The sequence below is a fragment of the Thunnus maccoyii genome, chromosome 14 (genome assembly GCF_910596095.1).
Source record: "Thunnus maccoyii chromosome 14, fThuMac1.1, whole genome shotgun sequence".
Taxonomy (NCBI): domain Eukaryota; kingdom Metazoa; phylum Chordata; class Actinopteri; order Scombriformes; family Scombridae; genus Thunnus; species Thunnus maccoyii.
Genome location: NC_056546.1, coordinates 23,041,698 through 23,063,835, shown reverse-complemented (window position 1 = coordinate 23,063,835; position 22,138 = coordinate 23,041,698). Strand labels below are relative to the sequence as shown.

At 44.7% G+C, this 22,138-nt stretch overlaps 1 protein-coding gene across 2 annotated transcripts in view; it reads right to left on the bottom strand.

The window, feature by feature from the left end:
• The window catches only part of fgfr2 (fibroblast growth factor receptor 2), a 39,513-nt gene that overhangs the window by 5,008 nt on the left and 12,367 nt on the right, over nucleotides 1-22,138 (bottom strand). Inside the window, exons 5-15 of one of the 2 annotated variants that reach the window (XM_042433354.1) lie at nucleotides 18,831-19,000; nucleotides 16,643-16,766; nucleotides 12,051-12,241; nucleotides 10,641-10,785; nucleotides 8,624-8,823; nucleotides 7,718-7,857; nucleotides 5,408-5,529; nucleotides 4,432-4,542; nucleotides 3,947-4,137; nucleotides 3,144-3,266; nucleotides 1,847-1,917 (exon numbers count right to left, since the gene is read on the bottom strand). In XM_042433354.1, the coding sequence (XP_042289288.1) occupies nucleotides 1,847-1,917; nucleotides 3,144-3,266; nucleotides 3,947-4,137; nucleotides 4,432-4,542; nucleotides 5,408-5,529; nucleotides 7,718-7,857; nucleotides 8,624-8,823; nucleotides 10,641-10,785; nucleotides 12,051-12,241; nucleotides 16,643-16,766; nucleotides 18,831-19,000 (1,588 nt within the window). The remainder of the gene's footprint in view (nucleotides 1-1,846; nucleotides 1,918-3,143; nucleotides 3,267-3,946; nucleotides 4,138-4,431; nucleotides 4,543-5,407; nucleotides 5,530-7,717; nucleotides 7,858-8,623; nucleotides 8,824-10,640; nucleotides 10,786-12,050; nucleotides 12,242-16,642; nucleotides 16,767-18,830; nucleotides 19,001-22,138) is intronic. The other variant, XM_042433355.1, reaches the window with a different exon arrangement.

Sequence of the window (22,138 nt, the reverse complement as noted above, 5' to 3'; positions counted from 1 at the left end):
GTATTCAAGCCAACTAGATACATAAATAAAGTGTAGTCAAACAAACAACAAATCAAAATCAAACAAATCAATCAATCAGTATACAAGTGACTCTATATTAGCAAGGTTCTGGATTCATATTCATATCTTGTTACATTTATATCTCAAGCACTTAGGTTGTACATTGCTCGGCTGCAGATATTTATGATATCGACTGAAGGGAACATGAATATGAATGTCAGAAAACAAGTCGATATGTGTACATACATCAGTGGTTCAGACCAAAACATGAAGATTTAAGGCTCTGCAATGTGGTCAAATGTAGACCTGCAACCGAGGGGATGGAGGGGTTTTGTTTAATTTGGCAGAGCAGGGATGATGCCGTGATGGCGCCTCTCTGGGTTTGAGCTACAGCCCCTTAGCTTTACCTAAGCCAGCCAGAGCTGAGTCTCCTGGGCCCATTTGTCAAAACAACAAGTTTAATTGTAATTCATGTATTCATTTAATCTGATGTCATGTATGGATCGCCAGTGTTTCTGGTGATGTTTGAATTACACATCACTCTGGTGTGCGTAGGCCCCCCTCCGCCTCCACAGCACCTCTCTTCCTCTTCCCTTTCCCTTCATATGCTATGTGAGAAAGGCAATTACTGAAAGTGAGTGATGAAACGTAATTAGCGGTGAGCTGACATAAAGGACTACAGTAGCCACTGCCTGCCTGCACCCCTGCCCCCCACCCCACCCCACCCCCCCTCGATTCAGTCCCCTGAGCTCCACCAGGTTATTGATTGGTGCTGAGCTATGGAACATGAAGGGCATCATGTGTACACACACATATTATCTAAGCGTACACACACATATACACACAGACATGGACAGTGGAGAGATTCTCTCTATCCAAGTGCTTAACTGGATGAGTGCTATGTTTAGTGTGCTACTGGTGTATGACTCATAGACACACACACACACGCGCAAAATCTCTTTTCCCAGGGGTCAGCATGCAAGGCATTTATCTAATTGCCACATATACTTTCTGCCGCCAGTGTCTGGAGCAGAAACTTCAAACAACGCTGTCAGAACGCATAAAGCTCAAACACCAAAAAGAGAAGGACGCCTCCCTTTGTTCTGTTTTTAGAATGAGTACTCTTGAACTTAAAAAAAGAGGGAGACAGAGACGGGTCAGCAATTCACATACCAGATGAATGAAAATAAGAACGGTAGGCGGCAAACGGAGGGGAGAGAGGGAGATTATTTTGATCATGGAACAGCTCCAAAACGATGAGCCACATGTTCAAAGTGTTGCTGAATGAGGAGAGGAGAGTGAAGGAGGGGGGGGGATGGGGCCCGCAATGGAGGACTGCAGCATTGTTGCGTTCAGACATGTGTGGAGGCCCAAAAGGAGGGGAGACTTCCGAGCCGGGCCGGAGGAGCGAGGGGTGAGTCTGTGGTGGAGGAGGCGCTGGTGGGCTCCGGACTCCTTCCAGGGCCCTTTGAAGCTGGTCAGATTAGTAACACGGCATTGGCTACAAGTCTAGCGTGAAATCCTCACTTTTGCCACAGACCGGCCAGCACTGGCCCCCTATAGCCAGTAACCCCCCACCCAACATTCACCAGCACTGCACCAAAACACCTCACCCACTCCCTGCTCCTGAATGTACTCCTGAAAAACAAGCCTCTGAATGTCACTGCAGGCCACAGGAAACCAGCAGGGCTTCACATGAAATCTAAAAAATAACTGATTGTGTGTTGTACTGTGTGAAGAAGAGGGAGTGTTTGAGGTTTATTGCATCACTGATGTGTGTAAATTGATTTTTTTTTATCATTTATTTGCAGTAGTAGGACACAGAGAGAGTTTGTTATATACTTACACATCACTCTGGTGTGTGTAGACCCGGTCGAACAGCGCCTCTGGAGCCATCCATTTCACCGGGAGACGACCCTGTGGACACACACACACACACACAGGTGAAATAAAATCTACACCCAAACCACCACTGGACTCTTTAATTTCTGGCCCGATCAGCATGTTGGAATTCATTAACTGCTGGGAAATCTCATTACTCTTGGAAAGGCCGATATGTGAAAGCAGCCTGGGGAATAAGGCACTAGAGCAACTGTCTGGGAGGAGGATTTCCCAGAGGAACATTTACATTGTTAAAGCATGAGAGCTGATAAACAGGGTCACTGATAAAGGAGAGAGTTTATCTCTGCATGCCATTAAAACACTGGCTGGGAAGCTAAGCGCAGCTGACAAGGCGGCCATGGTCAATATCTGTGCGGTAGCTTAATGGCAGGAATAATCTCATCAGACACTCTGAATTAGTAAATGGAGGGTTATAAAACTGATTTTCCAGCTGCTGTAAATACAAGCTCACTACCAAAATCAAGAGTACTCAAGAAAATAGTAAGAAACACATAATATATTAAACTAATGTACTTTTAGGTTTTAATTCATTACATAAAGTGTCTTATTGTGCACCTACAATACTTTTTCACATGGTAATGTGATGGTTATTTAACAATAATAAGGTCACTGTGAGTTGTTCCTTTTTCTATCAGATTGAAGACAAAATAAAGAGAAATTAAAGCAAAAGTAGCGCTACAATGATGGCTCTGTCTAGATTGGTTTAATGTAAGTGATCATCATTGTCACTGCTGTCATTGTCCTAATCATCATTACCATCAACATCATCGCACATTGTTGTTGTTGTTGTTGTTGTCAGCTAGTTCTCAGCGTGATTGTGCATGCGATGAAAAGGCAACCATGCATACTAAATGAGGATGTGCAGGCAAAGCTGCTCTGTGGTGGGAAAGAAAGACACCATTGGACCACTATGGAGATGTCAATTATGTTTAAACCGCTCCCCTCTCCTTCTCAATCTGTCTCTCTTTCTGGCTAATTGTATAAGTGTCTATGGAACTAAAGGAACAAGAGACTGACGGATAAACAAGGCAGAGTCTCCAGAAGCACTACATTCACAGGCTGCCTGGGAACCTGCAGCTTCTGCCAAGACACCAGCCGAGGGAAAGAGTGCAACAGAAAGATGAGGGAAGGGAGGGAATTAGAGGGACGGGTGGACTAATCTCACACTGTGGCACTCAAAAACATTCCCCTCCCTCGAAGCGCACATTGCTCTGTGTGCAGCATGCAGGTCGATGACTCACATTGGTCGTCTTTTTATAGTAGTCGATGTTATGGACGTCCCTGGCCAGGCCAAAGTCAGCTATCTTCATGACGTTGCTTTCTGTGACCAGGACGTTCCTGGCTGCCAGGTCTCTGTGTATACACTGGGATGGATGAGAAATAAGGGGGGAAGGGGGAGTGAAGGGTAGAGAAGAATTAGAGATTAGAGTTAAGTCATTCCATAAATAAATCAACTCTGAAATAGGTGTATACTTAATTTGGAATGGTGTTAACAAGTTTGTGGTGCATGTAATCATCAAGAAATCTCCAACACAGAGGTAGTACTTGAATGAAAAACATGACTCTACAATGACTGCACCAACTTGAACAAGTCTGGATAAGTTAAGATTCCTTGCATACTTTGCCACATATATGGCCGGAGTCATTTCTGTGCATCAGTGCACATATGCAAGTATGCACATGCGTGTGTGCATGTGAGACAGTATGCTCTGTCACATTCCAACAGTGAGAGGGAGCGTGAGGCTGCATTTGGCCAACATGGCCGTACCCCCATTGTGAAAACTTGACAATCCTTCTACACAGAGGGGCTTTTGTCATGGAATGAGAGACAATGCAGGGATTGGGCAGGGGGTCAGAATAGTGTTTGTAGGAGACATTATTCCCACAGTGATGCACAAGTAAGCCTCCTACGTAAAAACCCTCCTGGATACAACACATCAAACACTGTGCACTGGCACAGAAATCTGTCTGGACAGTCAGCGGGGAGGGGGGGGTGGATATCAAAACAGGACAGTTTGTGTGTTTGTGTGTGTCCTCCTCTTACCTTTTGTGAAGCTAGGTACTCCATGCCCCGTGCCACCTGATAAGTGCATGAGACCAGATCTTTGAAAGTGAGCTGTTCGTCTGAGACACGGGCAATGTCATAGGAGTATTCCATGCCGGGCGGCCGGCGGGCTCGAAGGTACTCCCTAAGGTTGCCTTTGGAGGCATACTCCACTATCACATACAAAGGACCTGCACAGGAGACGAGAACCACATTACTCTTTGAACATGGTCATGAATGATTCCTTTTGAGAAAAAGGGGCACTGCACAAAATTCAAAGTAAATCTTTAATGAAATACATCAGGAAGAGGCAATTGCCCATCTGCATGCTAAGACTTTAAAGCTACTTGTTTCAAGAAAACTGCTATACAAAAACACAAGGAAGTCTGTATGAAAAGCACCTTCCCAACTGACAGTGTCAAGTAAAATCAGTGGAGTTCCCCTTTAAGGTGGTACTGTATGATGTTTTGTCCCATGTCACTCACCATCTTGTGTACAGGCCCCCAAAAGATTGATGATGTTCTTATGTTTGCCGATCATCTTCATCATTTCCATTTCTGACACCAGGTCAGACAGGTCTTTCTCAGTGGCGTCATCTAAGAGCAGAAGAAGCATGATAGCAGGTTGTCAGGAAAAACTCAGCAAAACAAACACACCCTAGTCCTGTCTTCCCTTTAACCCTTGACTCACAACTCAGGTGCTGCCTTGTCAGGCAACACCTTGTTTAGTAGGGTGCTTCTGATTAAGTGCGGCTGACAGACAATGTAGGCTAAAGTTACAGGAGCAAGAGAAGCTCCTCACACAGACTATAGAGGCATCCTTTCAGTGCCAAAGGGAGGGAGGAGGAATTAAAGACGTTCAATCTGGATTCATTATCTGCTGCACAGGCTCCTTTTTCATAGGACTGATTGAGCCAATAAAGGTATCCAGACAGTCAGAATGGTATTGCCTGCATTCCTCTGCACCATTACCTTACATAGAGTAACTCTAAAGAGCAGATTTCTATTGTCAAGGTTGGTCGAATAGCCTGCTGCTCTACCTGATCTATCCACCCCTCCCAACCCCAAACCATCCCTGAGCCCCCCACTGACGCTTTCATTAATCACAGCAGTGCTGCTAGTGTGACTTGCCTCTTTGTGTGGGTGCTGACTGAGCTCCAGCCAGCTGCTGCTCTGGGGTCAGGTATGTGACCGCCCCTAACCCTTACCTACCCAACCCGCCTCCCCCTAGCCGTCATTCACCAGCCACCAATAACAAATAATAATGACTGCCCCAGGCTCCGCCTTGCCCTTTGCTGAACCCTCACTGCAAGCATAAATCACCTATAAAATGTACTCAGGTTGCCCACAAGACATAATGAAGTAGTGTACATCTTATCCCAGTGGCTTGATTTTAAGCACAAGTTAGACGTTTACCATTACAATCTCACTGTGACTGTGCTTCAGCAGGAGACCCACTTACCTTTCAGCATCTTGACAGCGACAGTTACAGCCTCCTTGGGTTTGTCCTTATCGATGCCAAGGGCCTCTGCCATTACAACTTGGCCGAAGCAGCCCTCACCTAGGGGTTTACCCAGGGTCAACCTGCAGCCACCACACAGCAAACACAGAGAGAGAACAAAAAAGACAAGTCAGGAAGCTGATTAGCTACTGAAACACAAACTAAAACTCATCGACCTGATCTCACTGTGGCATTGATTCACTCCCTGGACAGAAATAAATAGGTTAGATAGAGTGTGAGAGAAATAGAGGGAATGAAACCAGGCACTAAGCCAGTTTCTTAACCTCTACCGCTCTTTTTTTTTCTACAAGATCACTCGCTCTGTTTCAATCAGATTGTGTCTGTGTGAGTGCTTTATTGGCGCGGTGACGGCGGCCCGTGCCAGGGCAGTAGGTAGGAAGGCAGACATGGCAACGATAATCACCTGATAAAGCCAGGGAGAGACACTCATTTCTAAACTGTTTACCCTGCCTTGGCATGTTCCAATATACACTCTTTACAAGTCATTACACAGGGCTTAGCTTAGCCCCGAAACTTTAGCCCGTGACAGATGGAATGCTGGCTTTGTGTTGCCATACAGGTGGGCCTGACTACAATACCAGATGGAAATTCAACTGCTATTGTATTGTAAACCATGTCACAATAGCTGGTGTGTTCAATTTAACATCCAAACTAGAAAGAAATTTTACTCACACATGCAACAACTATCCATCACAGGCACAGCACCTCTCTGACCCCTGAACCAGCGGTGTGCTCTAGTGTTTTTTTTTTTTTGTTTTTTTTTTTGATTGACGGGTGTTGGTCCAACCCCTAAGGCCCAGCGTCCCTGCTATGTAAACACTCACACTGCGCACCGTGAAGCCCAGGGCCCAAGGCCAGCACCCTGCCGTAGTAACACAATCCCCTATCTGTCCACACACACTCGCCACGCTCAATGGCAACCATTCTGTCCATCCAGCCACACATAATCGATGTTATTTTTCCTCCACACAAACCGCAAACGTTAGCATTCCTCAGCATTCTGCAATCCCAACATGATCCCTAAGGCGCTGGGATGACAGGCGAGGAATAAAGACCCAAAGAGAGAAGCACAAAGACATTTATTCAGCCTAGACAAAACATCCCCTTTGGTTGGTTCATCAATTAAAATCAAAATTTTCACCAGAGTGTCATTCTGTATGCACACAGAGAGTCTAGCATTACATTAGAATTGTTTTTTTTTCAGTGGTGATTGATGGTAAAATTTATCATCTGAGCTTTTTTTACAGCCATTTTAACAAAAGACAGGCCTTCACGTTTATAGTTTGAGATTTCCCCTTCTTTTTCAAAACTAGAAGTCTCAAGTGAGTATTAAACTCCTCTAACCTTTGCCGCCCTATTAAATCTAACCTAAAGCTTATCGCTGGCCACTGCAACTGTGACTAACCGAAACCTCAGCAGTGCTAATTCCTCTGGTATGAGACAGAGCAAACACTCCTAGCCCAAACATGCAGATGAAAGCTGCAAGTGCTAACCACTAATTAGCACAGCTTCGTTCCTTACCATCAGAGGCATGTGTGTGACTATGTATGAGCGAGTGTGTGACGGAGCAGCCGTTGTAATGATAAGGCAGGGTGCCAAGTTCAGGTCATTCTACTACAGCACAGTAGCCTTTATCTCAGCCACCACAGCCATTATTCACCACTTTGTCATTATTGCCTGCTGTCTATCAGTGTTCATGGCACTCTTCCCCTAGAAAAATAGTTATCTGATCATTTAGCAGCTGAGATACAATCAAATGTTCATTGTATAGTAATCTAGGTGTTATCTGCTACTGTAATGCACCCTGTTACCCAGAGATATTTGTATTGGCTTTGACAACAAGGGACATGGGTGTAACACTGAAAATGGTCATGCATACTGTCAAACAAGTACTGTATGCAGGTCTTGAATCCTGAGTGTGTCAAATGAAAGTGACACAGCATGGAAGATCAGCACTTAAAGGCTGTTTTATTCTTTATGGAAAAACTGAATCAGATTTACATAATGATGCATTTTGCTGAATGTTCAGATCAGTAATTAGGACCAGTTGATAGTTATTATTTTCTAGCAAAACTTTGATCTTAATGATTCTCAGAGGCTAGCAGAATATATAAAACTTTTTTGTCTTTAAAAAGATTTTTTTTGTTTCAGATGCAAATGAACTTTTCTCATGAATAAAAAACAGTACAGACAAGGACAAGGTAGCGAGTGATCAGAAACATGAGAAACAGACACTAGAGTCACCCTCACCTGTCTCGGGCAAACTCCCAGCGTGGATCCTCAGGAAGGTCGTACTCAGGGATTGGCTCATCGTGTGCAGAGCTCCGCCGTGTAGTGATGCGTACCAGCGGCGTACTGGAGTTCATTGAAGAGCTCGAGTCTGCCGACACCTACAAGTGTAAAGACATTGGCTGATCACCGCGGTCTGGGTTCATAGGTCAGATAAAGCTCCAAGGCATCACTAGAGGATGTGTGCGTATGTGTAATTGACTGTGGTGCTTTTATTGAAATTACCAGTTGGGAAGTATGGAACATTAATATGAATATATCATATTTAACATTAGGGCTAAGAATCTGTCTCTAGGCTAGAGATTACATTTCAGTGATCATTAAGCTGTGTGCAACAACAGTAATTTTGATGAACATGGGTTAATCACTCAGCCTCGCCACTGTCCCCGGGGCTCATCTCTCCTCTTTCCACCCTAACCTTACCTTGACACAGGAATCAGTCTCTCCGCAGAATGTAATCCAACACTTTTTGTACCTTTTGGTTTCCCTTTAGGGAAAAGCATTGCTCACACACAAAAAAACACTCTTGACTGCTATTTCAGGCAGCAGTGCTAACTTGTTCAGAAATGCACACCTTCTTAATTAGGACGGAGGTAGTTTGTTTAAAATACCATAATAGTATGTACGATAGATCGTGGGGTTTTTTTGTACACAAAATCCAACCATGCAACTTTTGTTATATTTTAGCATTACCCTACATTTATTGCTGAAATAATAAAAGTAAGTTTCTCTAACTATCAGACTACTCTGTCTGCATGTCAGTGAATCTAAGAGTTTGTTGTCTGTTGTATTTCTGCAGTATATGTGCATTGTGTGTTTTTCTCCTCTAGGGGTGTTAGATGCCATTAGAACTCTTTATCTACTTTCTGTTACCTGGCGGCGCAGAGGGATCTGCTTGCTCAATTTGTGGACCGCTGGTTGACCCCCAAAGTCGGGTTTCTTTGCAGTGTTCCTCATGCGGCACACCACCACGATGCCCACCATGCAGGCGATGAGGAAGACGCCTGCACAGTATATAGCAATCTCCACGTAGTCTGGGGGAAGGGGCTCTGCGTTTTTCTCTGTGGCTGAGGAAAATAAAGGAGGGGCATTGAGATGGAGATCAGGCAAAGAGAGTTAGAGGATGTGATCACTCTCACATACATGTATGGGTGACACACAGGCACATTCTCCATTTGAATAAACACACATGGGTATCAGACAGACAAACAGAGAGACAGATGCTTTGGAGATGACTCATGCGTAAATATAATCACCATTGGCAGGCAAACTAAACAGAAATGATTTTGTAGCATTCTACTCTCTCTCTTCTTCCCAAGGTACCAGCACGCCTAACAGGCCTGTACAGGGCTTAACAGTCTAAACAGATAATAAATCTTGATTCTTCCAGTACAACCAGGCATGCATATGTCTGCATTCTGTGCTAATGTTGGAGACACACGGGCACAAACACCCACGAACGGCGGAATAAAACACGCTTCACTTCCAATCGCAAACGAGGGAAAGTGATGCCCTTCATGGTTGTATATGGGCTGAACTTCCTGTCAAGGAAATGGGCTAAGTTAGTGTGTGTCTGTGTGTGTGTGTGTGTGCACTATAGAAATGAACTGTTCCATAATGCATGGTTCTCCAGACCACAAACAAGGCTCTTGTACAGCACAGCCAACCAAGAAGCCCGTCAGCCAGCTGGATGTGAAGCTACATGTAGGAACCTTTCTTCTGTCTGCCTCCTATCCTCTGGTCCAAAATCCACATCGCACACACAGATGCCACAGCCTCGAAGGCGCCGTCGGCGTAGATAGAGCTCGTCGAGGGCAATAAATATTACATATTACTCCCAGAGGAAATGGCTTGACTGTGATCATTATGCTGTATTGTTTACAGACAAAACAAAACTACTATCTTGTTACACCATTAAGGGAGGGTTGATACTACTTGTCCGTTGAGAGCCACAGAGTTCAGATAGTCAACTACTCTCATCAATCTCATTTAATGCCCTGACATGATGCCCAATCTACTTTCAGCTACAACTTTAGCAGAAACATTTGTCTGTCTAGCCTGGTGTAAACTTCTGCAGAAACTGACACTAAGTTTTATGTATTTGATCCTTTGGTGTACATAATTACAGGACAGTCATACAGCAACAGACAAAAATAGGATAAAACACATTGATAAATGAAAACACACACAAATGGACAAACATTCACATGCATGAGTCATTCCATGTAGAAGCTAAGAGGTTTGGCCCTGATAATTGAGAAAGCCAAGCCAACTTGAAGCGAGTGTTGAGCTCTACCTTTCGGTCTTTATTTCAAGGAGAAATAAGGATTATAAAAGTAGCCAATTATCAGAGCCAGGAGAAGGTTTGAGAAAATGGGATGCGCTCAGTAACAGAGCATCAGTGAAACACATGTAGAGAAAAAAAAGATTTTTTTTACATGCAGACTCAGAACCAAAATGTGGCACTGAAAGACTTTCCCCAAGGAGCAGGAGAGAGATGTAACAGCAAGAAAGAGAAGGTGGGAGACAAACCCTCCCCTCACTTTGGAGTCTGGAGACACTCAAGCTGCTCTGGGAGCTCCATTTCTGTCTCAGAGTTATAATAAGTCGTCTGCAAACTACCACGTTATCTGCTCTGAGCTTTCAACAGCTCGCCAATCCTGATAATATTATAGAATATATGCTCCCTGCTCTTACATTACATTGTCTTGGATGTTGACCGTGCAGGTTCATCACAGTAATCTAATATTTGAGTTGTGTGCCTTGGACTCCGGGGGGAGGACCTGCCTTCCGTAGAGGTCATTGAAATGACATAATCCAACCATTTTTGACAAAGCCGAGAGAAGAAAAAGGGAAAGAGAGGACAGTACACGAGTGTATATACCTGGAAGCACCGTCAACCAAGCAGTGTGATAGGAGATCCCAATAGAATTACCCGCCAAGCACGTATACTCCCCAGCATCTTCAAATGTTACATTGGGCAAGTAGAGAACTTCTATCTCCTTATCTGTGGTGTTAACACCTGCGGTCTGGGGAGAGGAAGAAGAGGAGGAAGAGGAAGAGAGGGAGGAGGTGGAAAATAAGAAAGAGAGGATCAAAGATAAGAGCAGAAGGGGGACCGGAAAGCAGAAATGGGGAGTCATAGAGAGAGACGGGGGAGGACAGAGAGAGAGAGAGAGAGAGAGAGAGAGAGAGAGAGAAAAAATGAGACCCACAACACCAAGAGAGAAATAAAAAGAGTTGGGTGGCGTCCATCATTGAGTTCCCATCTACAGCAAAGGATGTTTCCATGGTTGGGGGAGGAGGCTTCATAAACAAAGACACAGATAGAACCCAGTATGCCACCAAAACATGGGAAAATAGAGCCAGTACACCAAAAATAAAACCCTGAAAGGTTCCCGTCACCATACCAACAGAACCTGCTAATAGAGGCCAATCTAATCCATACATTGGACTAGACACATGCACACACAAACAAAGAGAGCATGGAGAGCACAGCACTGCAACACCGTACGCTATCTTGACACAGCTTGCAAGAGAGAGAGAGAGAGAGATGTGAAAAAATGTAAGAGAGGGCAAAGTCAGATGCTAGCTGTGACAATTTCAGTGTCTTGGTATGCAGGTCCAACCAGTGCTTCCATGGCTGCACCAGTCTCAGCAGCTGAAACACAAGGGTCTAACATTAGGGGAGAGAAGGTTTGTGAGCCCCAGGACCACCAAGAGACCACCAGCAGGACCACCACAGCACAGCAGGTCAGGGACAAAGCCCCGGAAACCACACCGGAAGGGGGAGGGAATGTCGGTCAGGTCTCGGGGGTTACCTGGGATGACAGTCAACCAACCCGACTGGCTGACTTCGCCTATATAATTGGAGACTTTACAGGTATACTCTCCAGCATCGTCCTCCGTCACATTGGTAAGGGTGAGCATCTCCACGTCTGAGCTGTTAATGCCTGACCGCTGAAATCCACATACACACATACTTAGACATGAACATATTCAAATCAGACAAATAAACGTAGAATTAATCACAAACAGACAAACATGCAAAGATCATGACTACGGCTACTGTTTATGGATCTGCAGGAAAGAAGAGAGAGCAGGAGTCACCACCAAAGAGTCAGCATGGAAAAGACCTATCAGTTGATAAGGGAGGAAATATGATGATCAGTTACTTATATGACCTTTGGAATTCATCTGAAACACCTGCAACCACTGGAAAAATACCAAGAAAAAAGGAAGGATGAGCGTCTAATCAAGAGAACAAAACCTAAAAGGGGAAGCTGGAAAGTACCTTCAGCACTCTGACGTAAGGATGCCCGTCAGGACCGTAGCGACTGCCGTTCTGAGTGATATGTTTCAACCACTGGATATGAGGTTGGGCATCGCTGTAGACCTTGCAGACAAAGCGGGCGTCCTCCCCAACGTATACAGAGGTGTTGGCCGGCAGACCAGCCTGGAGAATAGGCCGATGAGGGGACCGTTCTGTTGAGAGAGCGGGAAATGTTAGTGTTGAAACTCAGTGTATAATACACAATTTTAAGAAAAATCATATCTGAAATTTTAGGACGTGCATTGCCTGTGAGAGTTTATCTTTGCAAAAGCAGAACTTCCTGTACTGTACGTGTGAGTGTTTCCAAGCAACCCTAACAGCTAGAATCATGACTGTGCCGCCTTTTCCTTATCTCAGAAGCATTTAGAGGCTTCACACAAAACAAAGACGCAGGGGGATTTATCTACAAAAGATAAAGAACTCAGGTGGAGGAGGACTTCCATACAGTGGGGTGTATATGGTGCATGTGAATAGGGGGGTTATGCAAAACTATGCACCAGTCTTGGAAAGTGAAACACCTTCATACCACCCCCACATCTCCTGCTATCTGCATTCTTTTACAAGCAAACATTTGGCCTGCGAATCCAAACAGAGCGAGACCTGCTGAACAATGCCCCCTTTCAAACACTACCCGGCCTTCACAACTACACTGAGGAGCCCACCAACCCCCACACTGACAGCAACCACCCGCTGCCATCTCACACACACACACACACACACACACACACACACACAATGACATCACTCAGCCTGGGGCACTGCATTGCCTTTCCAAAACAAAGCCTTAAGCCTTAAGGTAGGTGCAGTGAATTTGTGCGTGTGTGTGAGTGCATATGTGTGTGTAAGATGGGGGTGGGTCATGGGGGATGGTCAGAGGGTGAGACTGGGTTGATGAAGGGTAGAGGCTAGGATAAAGGAGGAGGACTAAAAAAGGGAGAAGGAATTAGCAGGGTGAGCAAAGGACGAAAATGAATCAACAGATGGAGAGTGCAGAAACTGGGAGGCAGAGACTTCTTCCATATGTCTGCCTGCCTGTCTTCCTGCTCCATCTTTCTGAAATCTGTCACATCAGATGATTCCCACCCCTCCTTCCTCTCACCCCATCTCCCTCCTCCTTCCTGCACATTCCTAGGGTTTGTCTTGTTTATTGTCTCTCTTTCTTTCTCCCTCTTTTTCTCTCCTCCTCCATCATTCACAGGCATTCTCACCCTCTCAATCTTTCCCGAACAGAGAGGTGATCAATTGTTATGCAACTCTCTCTTTGCAAAATTCTACCGATATTTACAAAAACTGGCAAATGTAAAAAAGAGCAGTCAACTTTAAAGTCAGGTGAAAATACACCGAACTGAAACAATCATAGAGAGAGAACGTAGGAGCTGCCATAAAAAAAAAATCATTCTAATCTCAGGTGGTGAGGGTAGGTAGACACACCTTTTCTACCCTCATCCTTAAGCCTGGGACACACTGCCTGCGTGAGCATCGCGTGTGTGTTGCGGAACCTCTTGCTTTTGATTTCAGCGCCCATGTTAGCAGGTTAGAGCAGCAGCGCGTCATCTAGAGATTCAGCATCTATTTTTTACGTGTGACACGTGTGATTCTCCGCAAAAATAGACAGTGAAAATGATCATACCGGCAACATTACACCTTTCACCATAGTTTCAGTGTCTATATCTGTGGAATATGTCACAGACATGAAAAATATAAAAGTGTCACCAATGCGGATCAGCCTGCACGGTACAAGCCGGGGCGGTCTCATGACCTTGGCACTGTATACTGACTCAGTGGTGAGAAAAGCAAGGCAGAGACTGTTTCATCTCAGACGCTTGAGGAAATTCCGGGTATCCCCTCAGATACTGAGGAATTTCTACTCCTGCACCAATGAGAGCGTCCTGACTGGGAACATCACTGCCTGGTATGGAAGAGTACCGAACAGGGCCGCAAGGCCCTGCAAAGAGTGCTTCAGTCAGCTGAACATACAATAGGCAGTGCTCTACCCTGCCAAAAGGATATTTACACCAGACACTGCAAGAATAAGGGTAGAAGAATCATTACGGATTGTGCAATCAGACCAAATGACAGCATGGGTGTGTGGTGTGAGAAAATAGGCCAAATCATGATTAGAGGGAAACCCCAAAAACAATAAAAGTTTGTGGAGCAATTCTTGCCTAAATTAGAAAAAGGAATATTGTGTGTGTGGCCATGGGTGATGCAAAGACACTCCTTTATGGTCCATTGACCTTACACAAGAGGGCTACACTTAAGGAGAGAAAGGCATGAGGGAAGAGAGGAAGAAAAAGTTTTGAAAGACTCAGTCATACTGCCCTTTCTGTCTGCAGCACCAAATGAGGGACTGGCAGCAGGAGAAGCTAATAGGTCCTGGTCATTGTTTCCATGTATCAAATCAAATGAGAGAGCAGAGACTGCAGTGTTTTTTATGTTCTGCTGTGACCAATATGTAGTGACCGGTTTCAGATCTGAATCCATCTCTCAATTAAGTCATTGGTGAAGTAATTTGATGGCAGTAGTGGGGAGATACAGACAGAAAGAAGCGTTAGGAGACGGACCAGCGGCATTCCATGGTGTCCCATGCGAGACCGCTGAACTCTGTGTAACCTGGCAGCTTGGCACACAGGGCCCTAAGGGTCAAGGAGGGGCAGAGGCACAGGAAGAGCGCGGCATGGCACAGGATGGCATGGGGCTACCAACAAAGTGCCGAAGGGCCACTGGGTGCCACAGTTCTGACTGAAAGAGCCGGCGTCTGTTTTGACTTCCCATGTGTGTCTTCTCGTGGATGTCTGACTGAGGCCTTTTCTCTAGAGGCCAGTTTGAACCAGAAGAGGCTGGTTCCTCTTGGTTTTAATAGCTGATCCTGCAGGTCATTTGGAAAAAGACTGATAAGAACGGTCTTTTCTGTCTCTGTTTCTCCTCCTTTTCTCTTTCTCCCCCTCTTCTCCCTCTGTCCGCCCCACCATAATGGAATAAAATGAAGCAAGAGGTTGCAGGGGGCAGTGCCTGCAGAGCCAGACGTGGAGGGGGTTTACTGCTCTGCAATAAAACAGAACAAAAACAGAAATATGCAGTCTGAAGGAGAGCTTTAGCTAACTCCAGAGGAGAGCAGAGCAGGGGGCCTGAGTTGGGGAGCATGTGTGTGTGCGCATGTGCCTTTACGCTCATTGTGCAAAAACCCTCAGGTATTCAATCTCCATCTGATATAATGAAAATAATACTCACTATTTCCATGGAGACGCTAATCAAAACAGAAGTGTGTAATTACAGTAGGTCTGCTCAGGACAATGGTGACAGTAGGGAAATAATTCTACATATAGCACAGACTACTGACGCATGGACTTGACCAGTGACCCCTAAATGTTCCTCTGTGAATCAAACTGTTCCAGCTGAATGTCTGTCCAGAATGTCTGTCCAGTTTATCTGTGGATTGTTGACCAGCCTTTATAAGAATAACTGTGTCGATGCGTTCTGATTGCTTGTATAGTGGTTCAAGTGAGGGCAAAGGAGAGCGGGTCCGTACACAAACACACCTGTCCACATCGATCTGCTATCTTTATCCCACTCCCCTTGTTGTCCCCGCTGTATATCGATTCTGCAAACTGAGCAGAAAAACACTCTTTCTGCGCTCCAAAGGTCGTAGTGAGGGGTTGACTGAGTTGGGTCTGAACTCGCTGTGATAGTGCTGAAGCCAGCACTATTTGTGCTCTATGACACAGAGAGTGATTCTACACAACGATCATCCACTCCCTCCCGGGTAAAGACGCAATCATACCTGAGCTGACCTTAGAGGGTCAATTCACCCAAATTACACACACACACACACACACACACACAGAAAAGCATATTTTCCCATTTACCCCTCGTGGTATCAAGTTATGCAGATAGTTTCTGTTTGTGTGCAAAGGTTGTGGTGCTCACAGCATCGAAAATTTGCTTTTGAAGAACTGAACAGCAATGTTTTTTTCCAGGAACAGTGTTCCTATTCATCAGGATGTTCCAGTGTGCTCTGGGAATGTATCTTCAATAGAATGTAGTTCCAATTAGAAAAAAAAATAATGGTTTGGGTGAACTGATCCTTTAAAAAAAAGCTTAAATATATTTTATATATTTTAATATAGTTAATTTTTACCTGTAGTCAAGATGTGAAACAACTACCAACTTGCTGCTTCAAACAAACTGTTTGACCTAATCCTATCTCATACATACACATACACACAAGATACTATGATGCAAGTGGGACTTAACTAAATGAATAAAAATGAAATATAAATATATAAATGAAAAAAGCTACATTAAAACTGTTGACACATGTGTGTTTAGCTTCCACACACTTGGCTGCACTCCTTGACCTGCACCTGCATCCAGAGTGCACCTGGGTGATCAAACAGCTCATACACACACACACACAAATACACATACACACAAACTATTCTCACTGTGAGAACTCTTTCCACCACCGGCCTCCCTTTCCTCCACCTCTCTATCCCTCCACTCCTACACAAGTGTACTCTGAGTCTGGTGTTTATGTTGTGCATGGTACTGACCTACTACATCCAGAGTGTAGGTGTGGTTGATAGATCCAAACTCATTCTCCACCAAACAGGTGTAGTTGCCCTTGTCCGACGGCACCACGCTCTCCATGATCAGGGTCCAGTGCTGGCTACGCACCTGCGTATAGGAGGCAGCGGTTTCTTGTCATAAGTGGACTCATAGCAATAAATACATAAAATAGCAGTTGATATTTACAGACATGTAGAGCTAGCACTAAATCAGAAAGATGAAAGCGGAAAAATGAAAGTGAAAGAATGGATTTGGTTGGAGGATTGAAAGATGAGAGCTGACGCAGTGTGCTGGAAAACAATATTGAGGTTGTTGACAGGCTGATTCAACCACAATGACTTTGCAAAATCAGAGTATTGCTGTGAAACTTATCCCAACTCATTTGAAAGTTTTACATTTACTCTGAAAAGTGGGAGTCGCAACAAATTGGATAAAATAGTATTTACAAACAATTGTTTGCACGTTTTATGATTTAAGGTAAAATTACATTGACAAATACAGTGAGTAGAATCCAGCATACTTCCCTGTAATCATCTAATTCTTCTGTCAGTCGCTGTTATCTCGGGTAGTAAACCCCACCCTTCTACTCTAAGCAATTTCAAACACACAGTTATTCAGAATTATTTGTAAAAATAGTTTCACCTGTGTGTGGAATCTACAGGTGTGAGCTAACAATAGTGCTTCCGTCTCCAGACTGAAGAGAGACTGTAGCTTCTGCTTGTGCAGGCCTACATTTCACACAATGGAGAGATTATGCCACAGGGCTGGGCTCAGGCACAGCTTTTGTCCAACATTTGTTGACGAAGAAAAAAGGGAATTGAGCTGCCCACAGTGTATCTGACAGGCTGACTGTATCATTTCCGTCACGTCGTGACTGTTTTTTGTCTACACTGTAATGAGCCCACTGAAAGCCAAAGGGAAGCGACATTAACAGCTACATCAACATAATCTGCTCCTAAACTTTCCTGGCAGGGAGATGTGTTTCCTCATAAACCATCAGCCATTAACCAGGAACCTCATACTTGTTCAGCATCACTGGATCTTTTCATAAATTAATTTCATAACTGTCTATTTAAACGGCTGTTCCACTCCATCAGTGGGACTCTAGGTTTTACAGTATGTGCTGCTTGTTTTGAGAGACAAAGAAAGGAATTTAGGAGCAAAATAACTAAACTCCAATCCAAACAGACTTCGTCACAAGGGAGGAATTCTTCACATTCAGACTAGTTGTAGCTGTTTGCAGGCTTTTTATACAAAAAGGAAATAAAACACAACCAAACTAGCTTTACTTTCCCATGACATGCAGAATCAGGTATTTCCAGCATATACGGTATAAATCAGTTTGGGCCGTTTATTTCTTGAAACTAGACTAGGATGAGAAACACTTTCACATGTAAAACAGCTCTTTTGTTAGACCCACAGCATTGTGCATAGAGAGTCATATTCTTTTTAGTCTGCTGCTGATATGGAAAAAAAGTGATGGCCACCAAATTTGTCATTATTCTGGTCTTTCCTCCAGGAATTAGGGAATGCAGCTGAGTTAATTTATAGTTTTAATTAAGTCAGTTTCCCTTTTTTTACACAGAATGTGTAATCAGCAGGCTGCACAGAACAACAACCTCCTTCCATTTAAACTTGAACCGGCTAAGCAATAGTGTTTGTAAATCACATTTCATAACAACAGAATCGCATACTAGTCTCCAACCAAAGCCAGTGGGACCTGTTCTCCCTGATTTCGTTACCTCAGCATTCTCAACTCATTTCAACCCTGACGCTACCTACTTTCTCTATACATTACTGTCTAGGGGCGTTTAACCCTTAAGTCTCAGGCTTAGGTTTCTAATTGTTGGGGGTAAAGAACCATTTCAAGTTACAGTGAGAAACTGCAAAGTATCCTGTTGAGAGGAGGCGCACGGATGAGCAATTCCAATTTCACACCAGAAACCCTGCCCTCGTTTCCTCTGTCTACTCTCCTCCCGTCTCTCCAGTGAAGGGTGGAAAACGGGTGAAAGGACAGCCAGAGAGCGATTGGAAGAACTGGCCTGACATCCCTTGTAAATACATTCAAAAAAATGGCCAGAAATACTGTAGCACAGAGAGAAGAAAAAGTCTGAGAAAGCAGTAACTTGACATTTGTAATAAAAAGGTATGATGTATTACTGTTTATCCTACCTTATACCCTCCCATGCGGTCTTCTTGGCGGAAAGGCCTGCTGTTTTTAAGCCAGCGCAGCTTGGGCCGGGGGTTGCCTCCTGCAGCACAACGGAACTTGACTGTGTTGGCAGCTGGCACCGCATGCAGCTTCTTCTCCATCTTTGCTGACGAGGTCCAGTATGGGGCGCCTACAACCAGGGGGAACAGTTGGTGTTCAGTCAGGGTGAGATTTCCTAATCATGTCCTCAGTATTAACTGTTTGGCTTCAGGGCTTTGGACTGGCTAAGACAGATATACAGGGAAGCGTGACTGCAGAGGAGCCAAACCTGAACCATTCCTAACACTCCTAGAGACCCCCCTTGGCAACACTGACTGACCCGCCGTCTGCATAACACAACCCAGAGCTCCACACTCACACAGTTAAATAAAAACACACACTTTCCCCGTAGGCTCGGCGGGGTGTTGCAGAGGGGGAAAAAACATCAGCTCTGAGGGGAGAATGTGCCTGGGCGTTGCCAAGAGGGTAACTAGACCATCACATTCAATTTCATCTCATTCCACTTAGCAGCTTTTTTTCCTCCCTCCACTTCCTCCAATTACCATAGCTCCCCTGTTTATCTGCCTGTCACTTGGAGAGATATGGACGGCAGGGCCAGGGATGCTTATCACCCTTGGAAAATCATTATGTGCTGTCAGGGGAGAAAATGAATGTCACGTTTACCAAAGGGGTCTTCAATGCACACTTTTATCCAGATTTTATCAATGCCAAACTGTCTCTGTTTCTCCTACCGAAATCTGTCAGCTTCCCTATGTTTTGTCCATTCCCCAGTTCCCTCTTTTCCCCCAATTTCTGTCTTTCAGTCAGCTGGATTTTCCTCCGAGCCCCCCACCCGCCCTTTCTCTCTGCACCTGGGAGCGTGATTGCCTAAGCAGATGGGGCTCAGGAGGGAAGAGAAACCCAAAGTCAAACAACAACCCAAACTGTCTTCCACACCATTACTTCCTCTCTTGTATAGCAGGAATACAAGGAACAGAGGGAATACCTACAAATAAGACCACTACTGCCTTCAGTGTGACCCTCAAACATAAGTTTAAGGTCCAGGAGGAATTTCTGCTTCAAGTGCCCACCCTCCACTCTCTTCCCCGCCTGTCCAATCTGCATACTATCAGACACCTCCCATCATTTTCTCTGGCATGCACAACCGGACAAGACACGCATACTTGGATAGTAAAGTCAGTAAACAGTGCTCTTCCTTCCTGAATGGATGCATACGCTATGTGCTCAAACTATAATTAGTCATTCCCCCTTTCTTCTTCTTCCTCTTCACTCTCACTATCTGTATTCCTCTTCCTCTACATCTTCACCTCTCAGTCCCCTCCATTTCTTCCTGTCATCACTACGTCCGTTCAGACAGAGATAGATTAGGTGGAGACTGGCCCGTCGCGAGGCTGTCTCCCCGAAATGACCTCTGCTCCCAAACTGGCAGCTGGGTCAGAGGATGAGGTTGGGACATGAAAGGTGAGCGGTCCTGTTTCCCATGCTCTCCGTCCGGAGGGGCAGCACTTCAAACGAGACGACCCTGCAACCTCTCTCCAGATGAAGCCAAACTTTCACTGGCCCAACTGCTGTGGCCTCCAGGAACCCCCGCCGCCCCCAAAGCCCCGTGCATCCGGATCCCCACTCACGGCTGTTTATCCTAAGCTGGCCTGGGGTGAGCTGAGGTTATCTAACTCCTGCGCTATGAGTCAACATTTTTTTTCTCTCGTAAAGTTCCTCCAGAGAGCTAAATCCATCACCGTTCCAAAGTAGTATTTCAGTGGTGAGATGATTTCACATTTAGCTGTGACATCCTCCTCTTTAGCATATATCTGCTGAATAATACTACTACTATAATACATCTTGAAACTGAGAATATAGTTTCAAGAAGCAACCTATCGTCATTGTCCTGTTAAAACGTGTATCTCTAAAAACATCAACTTTTCATGAACTAGGGAAAACAGCCTTGTTTTCAGCTATGTGATAATGCATTTTTTAGCATATCCAAGAGGCTTTCAGGTGGTTTATTTAGCTCAAGAAGAAAAATTCAAAATCACCAAATTCCTTGGATTGCAATGTTGTAATAAAGAAGTGCTTATTGGTGACACCATAAAGTCAGATCCTGCAGGTCCCTCGTTTTGCCCCTGAAAATATTAAATATTTATTACTAGATGTGCAACAGTCAAATTTAAAGTTCAGAAAAAAATACTGTTAATACGATAAAAGTTTATCACTTAAAGCACAGCTTCATGAGGACTGTGCTGTGTAGTTTGATCAGATTTGATTGTGGGTAGCCAAACATCATTTTTCTTTTAACAGTGGAAAAACAGTTTTTTCTTGGCTGTGCACGACACTTCGGCTGCAAGCTTTATGTTTCTGTCTTAACTATTTGTCATGATGTTAGTTACACTAGTGAGGCAGGTCAATTCTTCCACGAGAATCTTGTCGTGTGCAGCTTTATCTAAATGGGAGCCACACTGACTGATGATGTAAACAATAATGAGTAAAGGTGTCAACAGGATGGAGAATTTGTAACAACAGGACTAAATGCAGAAAGCAAAGCTCCACGTGGCTCTTTAACTTCATCATTACATCAGTGCTACCCTCCTACGCCCCCCCACCCTCACCAGTCCCCTAAACACAGCTTCCCTCACAGATCCCTGTGGAGGCTCTCCCATGTCTCCTCCAATAACACCACCCACCGCTGACGATAGACAACTAAACTCTCCTTTTTTATCTTTTTCCACCAGCTTATGTTGTTCAATCTTCTATACAAAAGTTGAAATCAAAATGCTCTGTTTTGCAGTGGCCTGATGCCCAACCCATTCTGAGTGCTCCAGAAGAGAAAAAAAAAAAAGCCACGAATATAAAACTACACCCCGCACTCTCCACTCTCATTCCCTCCCACGCCTACACGCACCCTCCTCCCTCACTCCAGTCCTCGGCCCGAGGCCAAGGCTCCACGCCATGCTCAGAGAAGTGCTGGTACTGATCCAACAACCCCCCTCCCTCATCCTGCCTCTTTTCCCTCTCCTCTTCTTCCTCCTTTCTTTTAATAATAATCTCGGTTTTGAATTTTCAGAAACACACACGGCGAGAAAATGCGACTGTACTGCCAGAACAGCTTTCCCTTTGTTTTCAAACAGCTTATTACCACCAGAATGGCTGGATCTTTTCCCTCTCCCCCCATTTTTTTCCTCTTGCTGAGTTCCTTTCTCTCCCCCATATTTAATGGATTTCAGGCAATTACAGTCAGCCCAAAAGTGGAGGAGGAGGACTCACAGTGAGA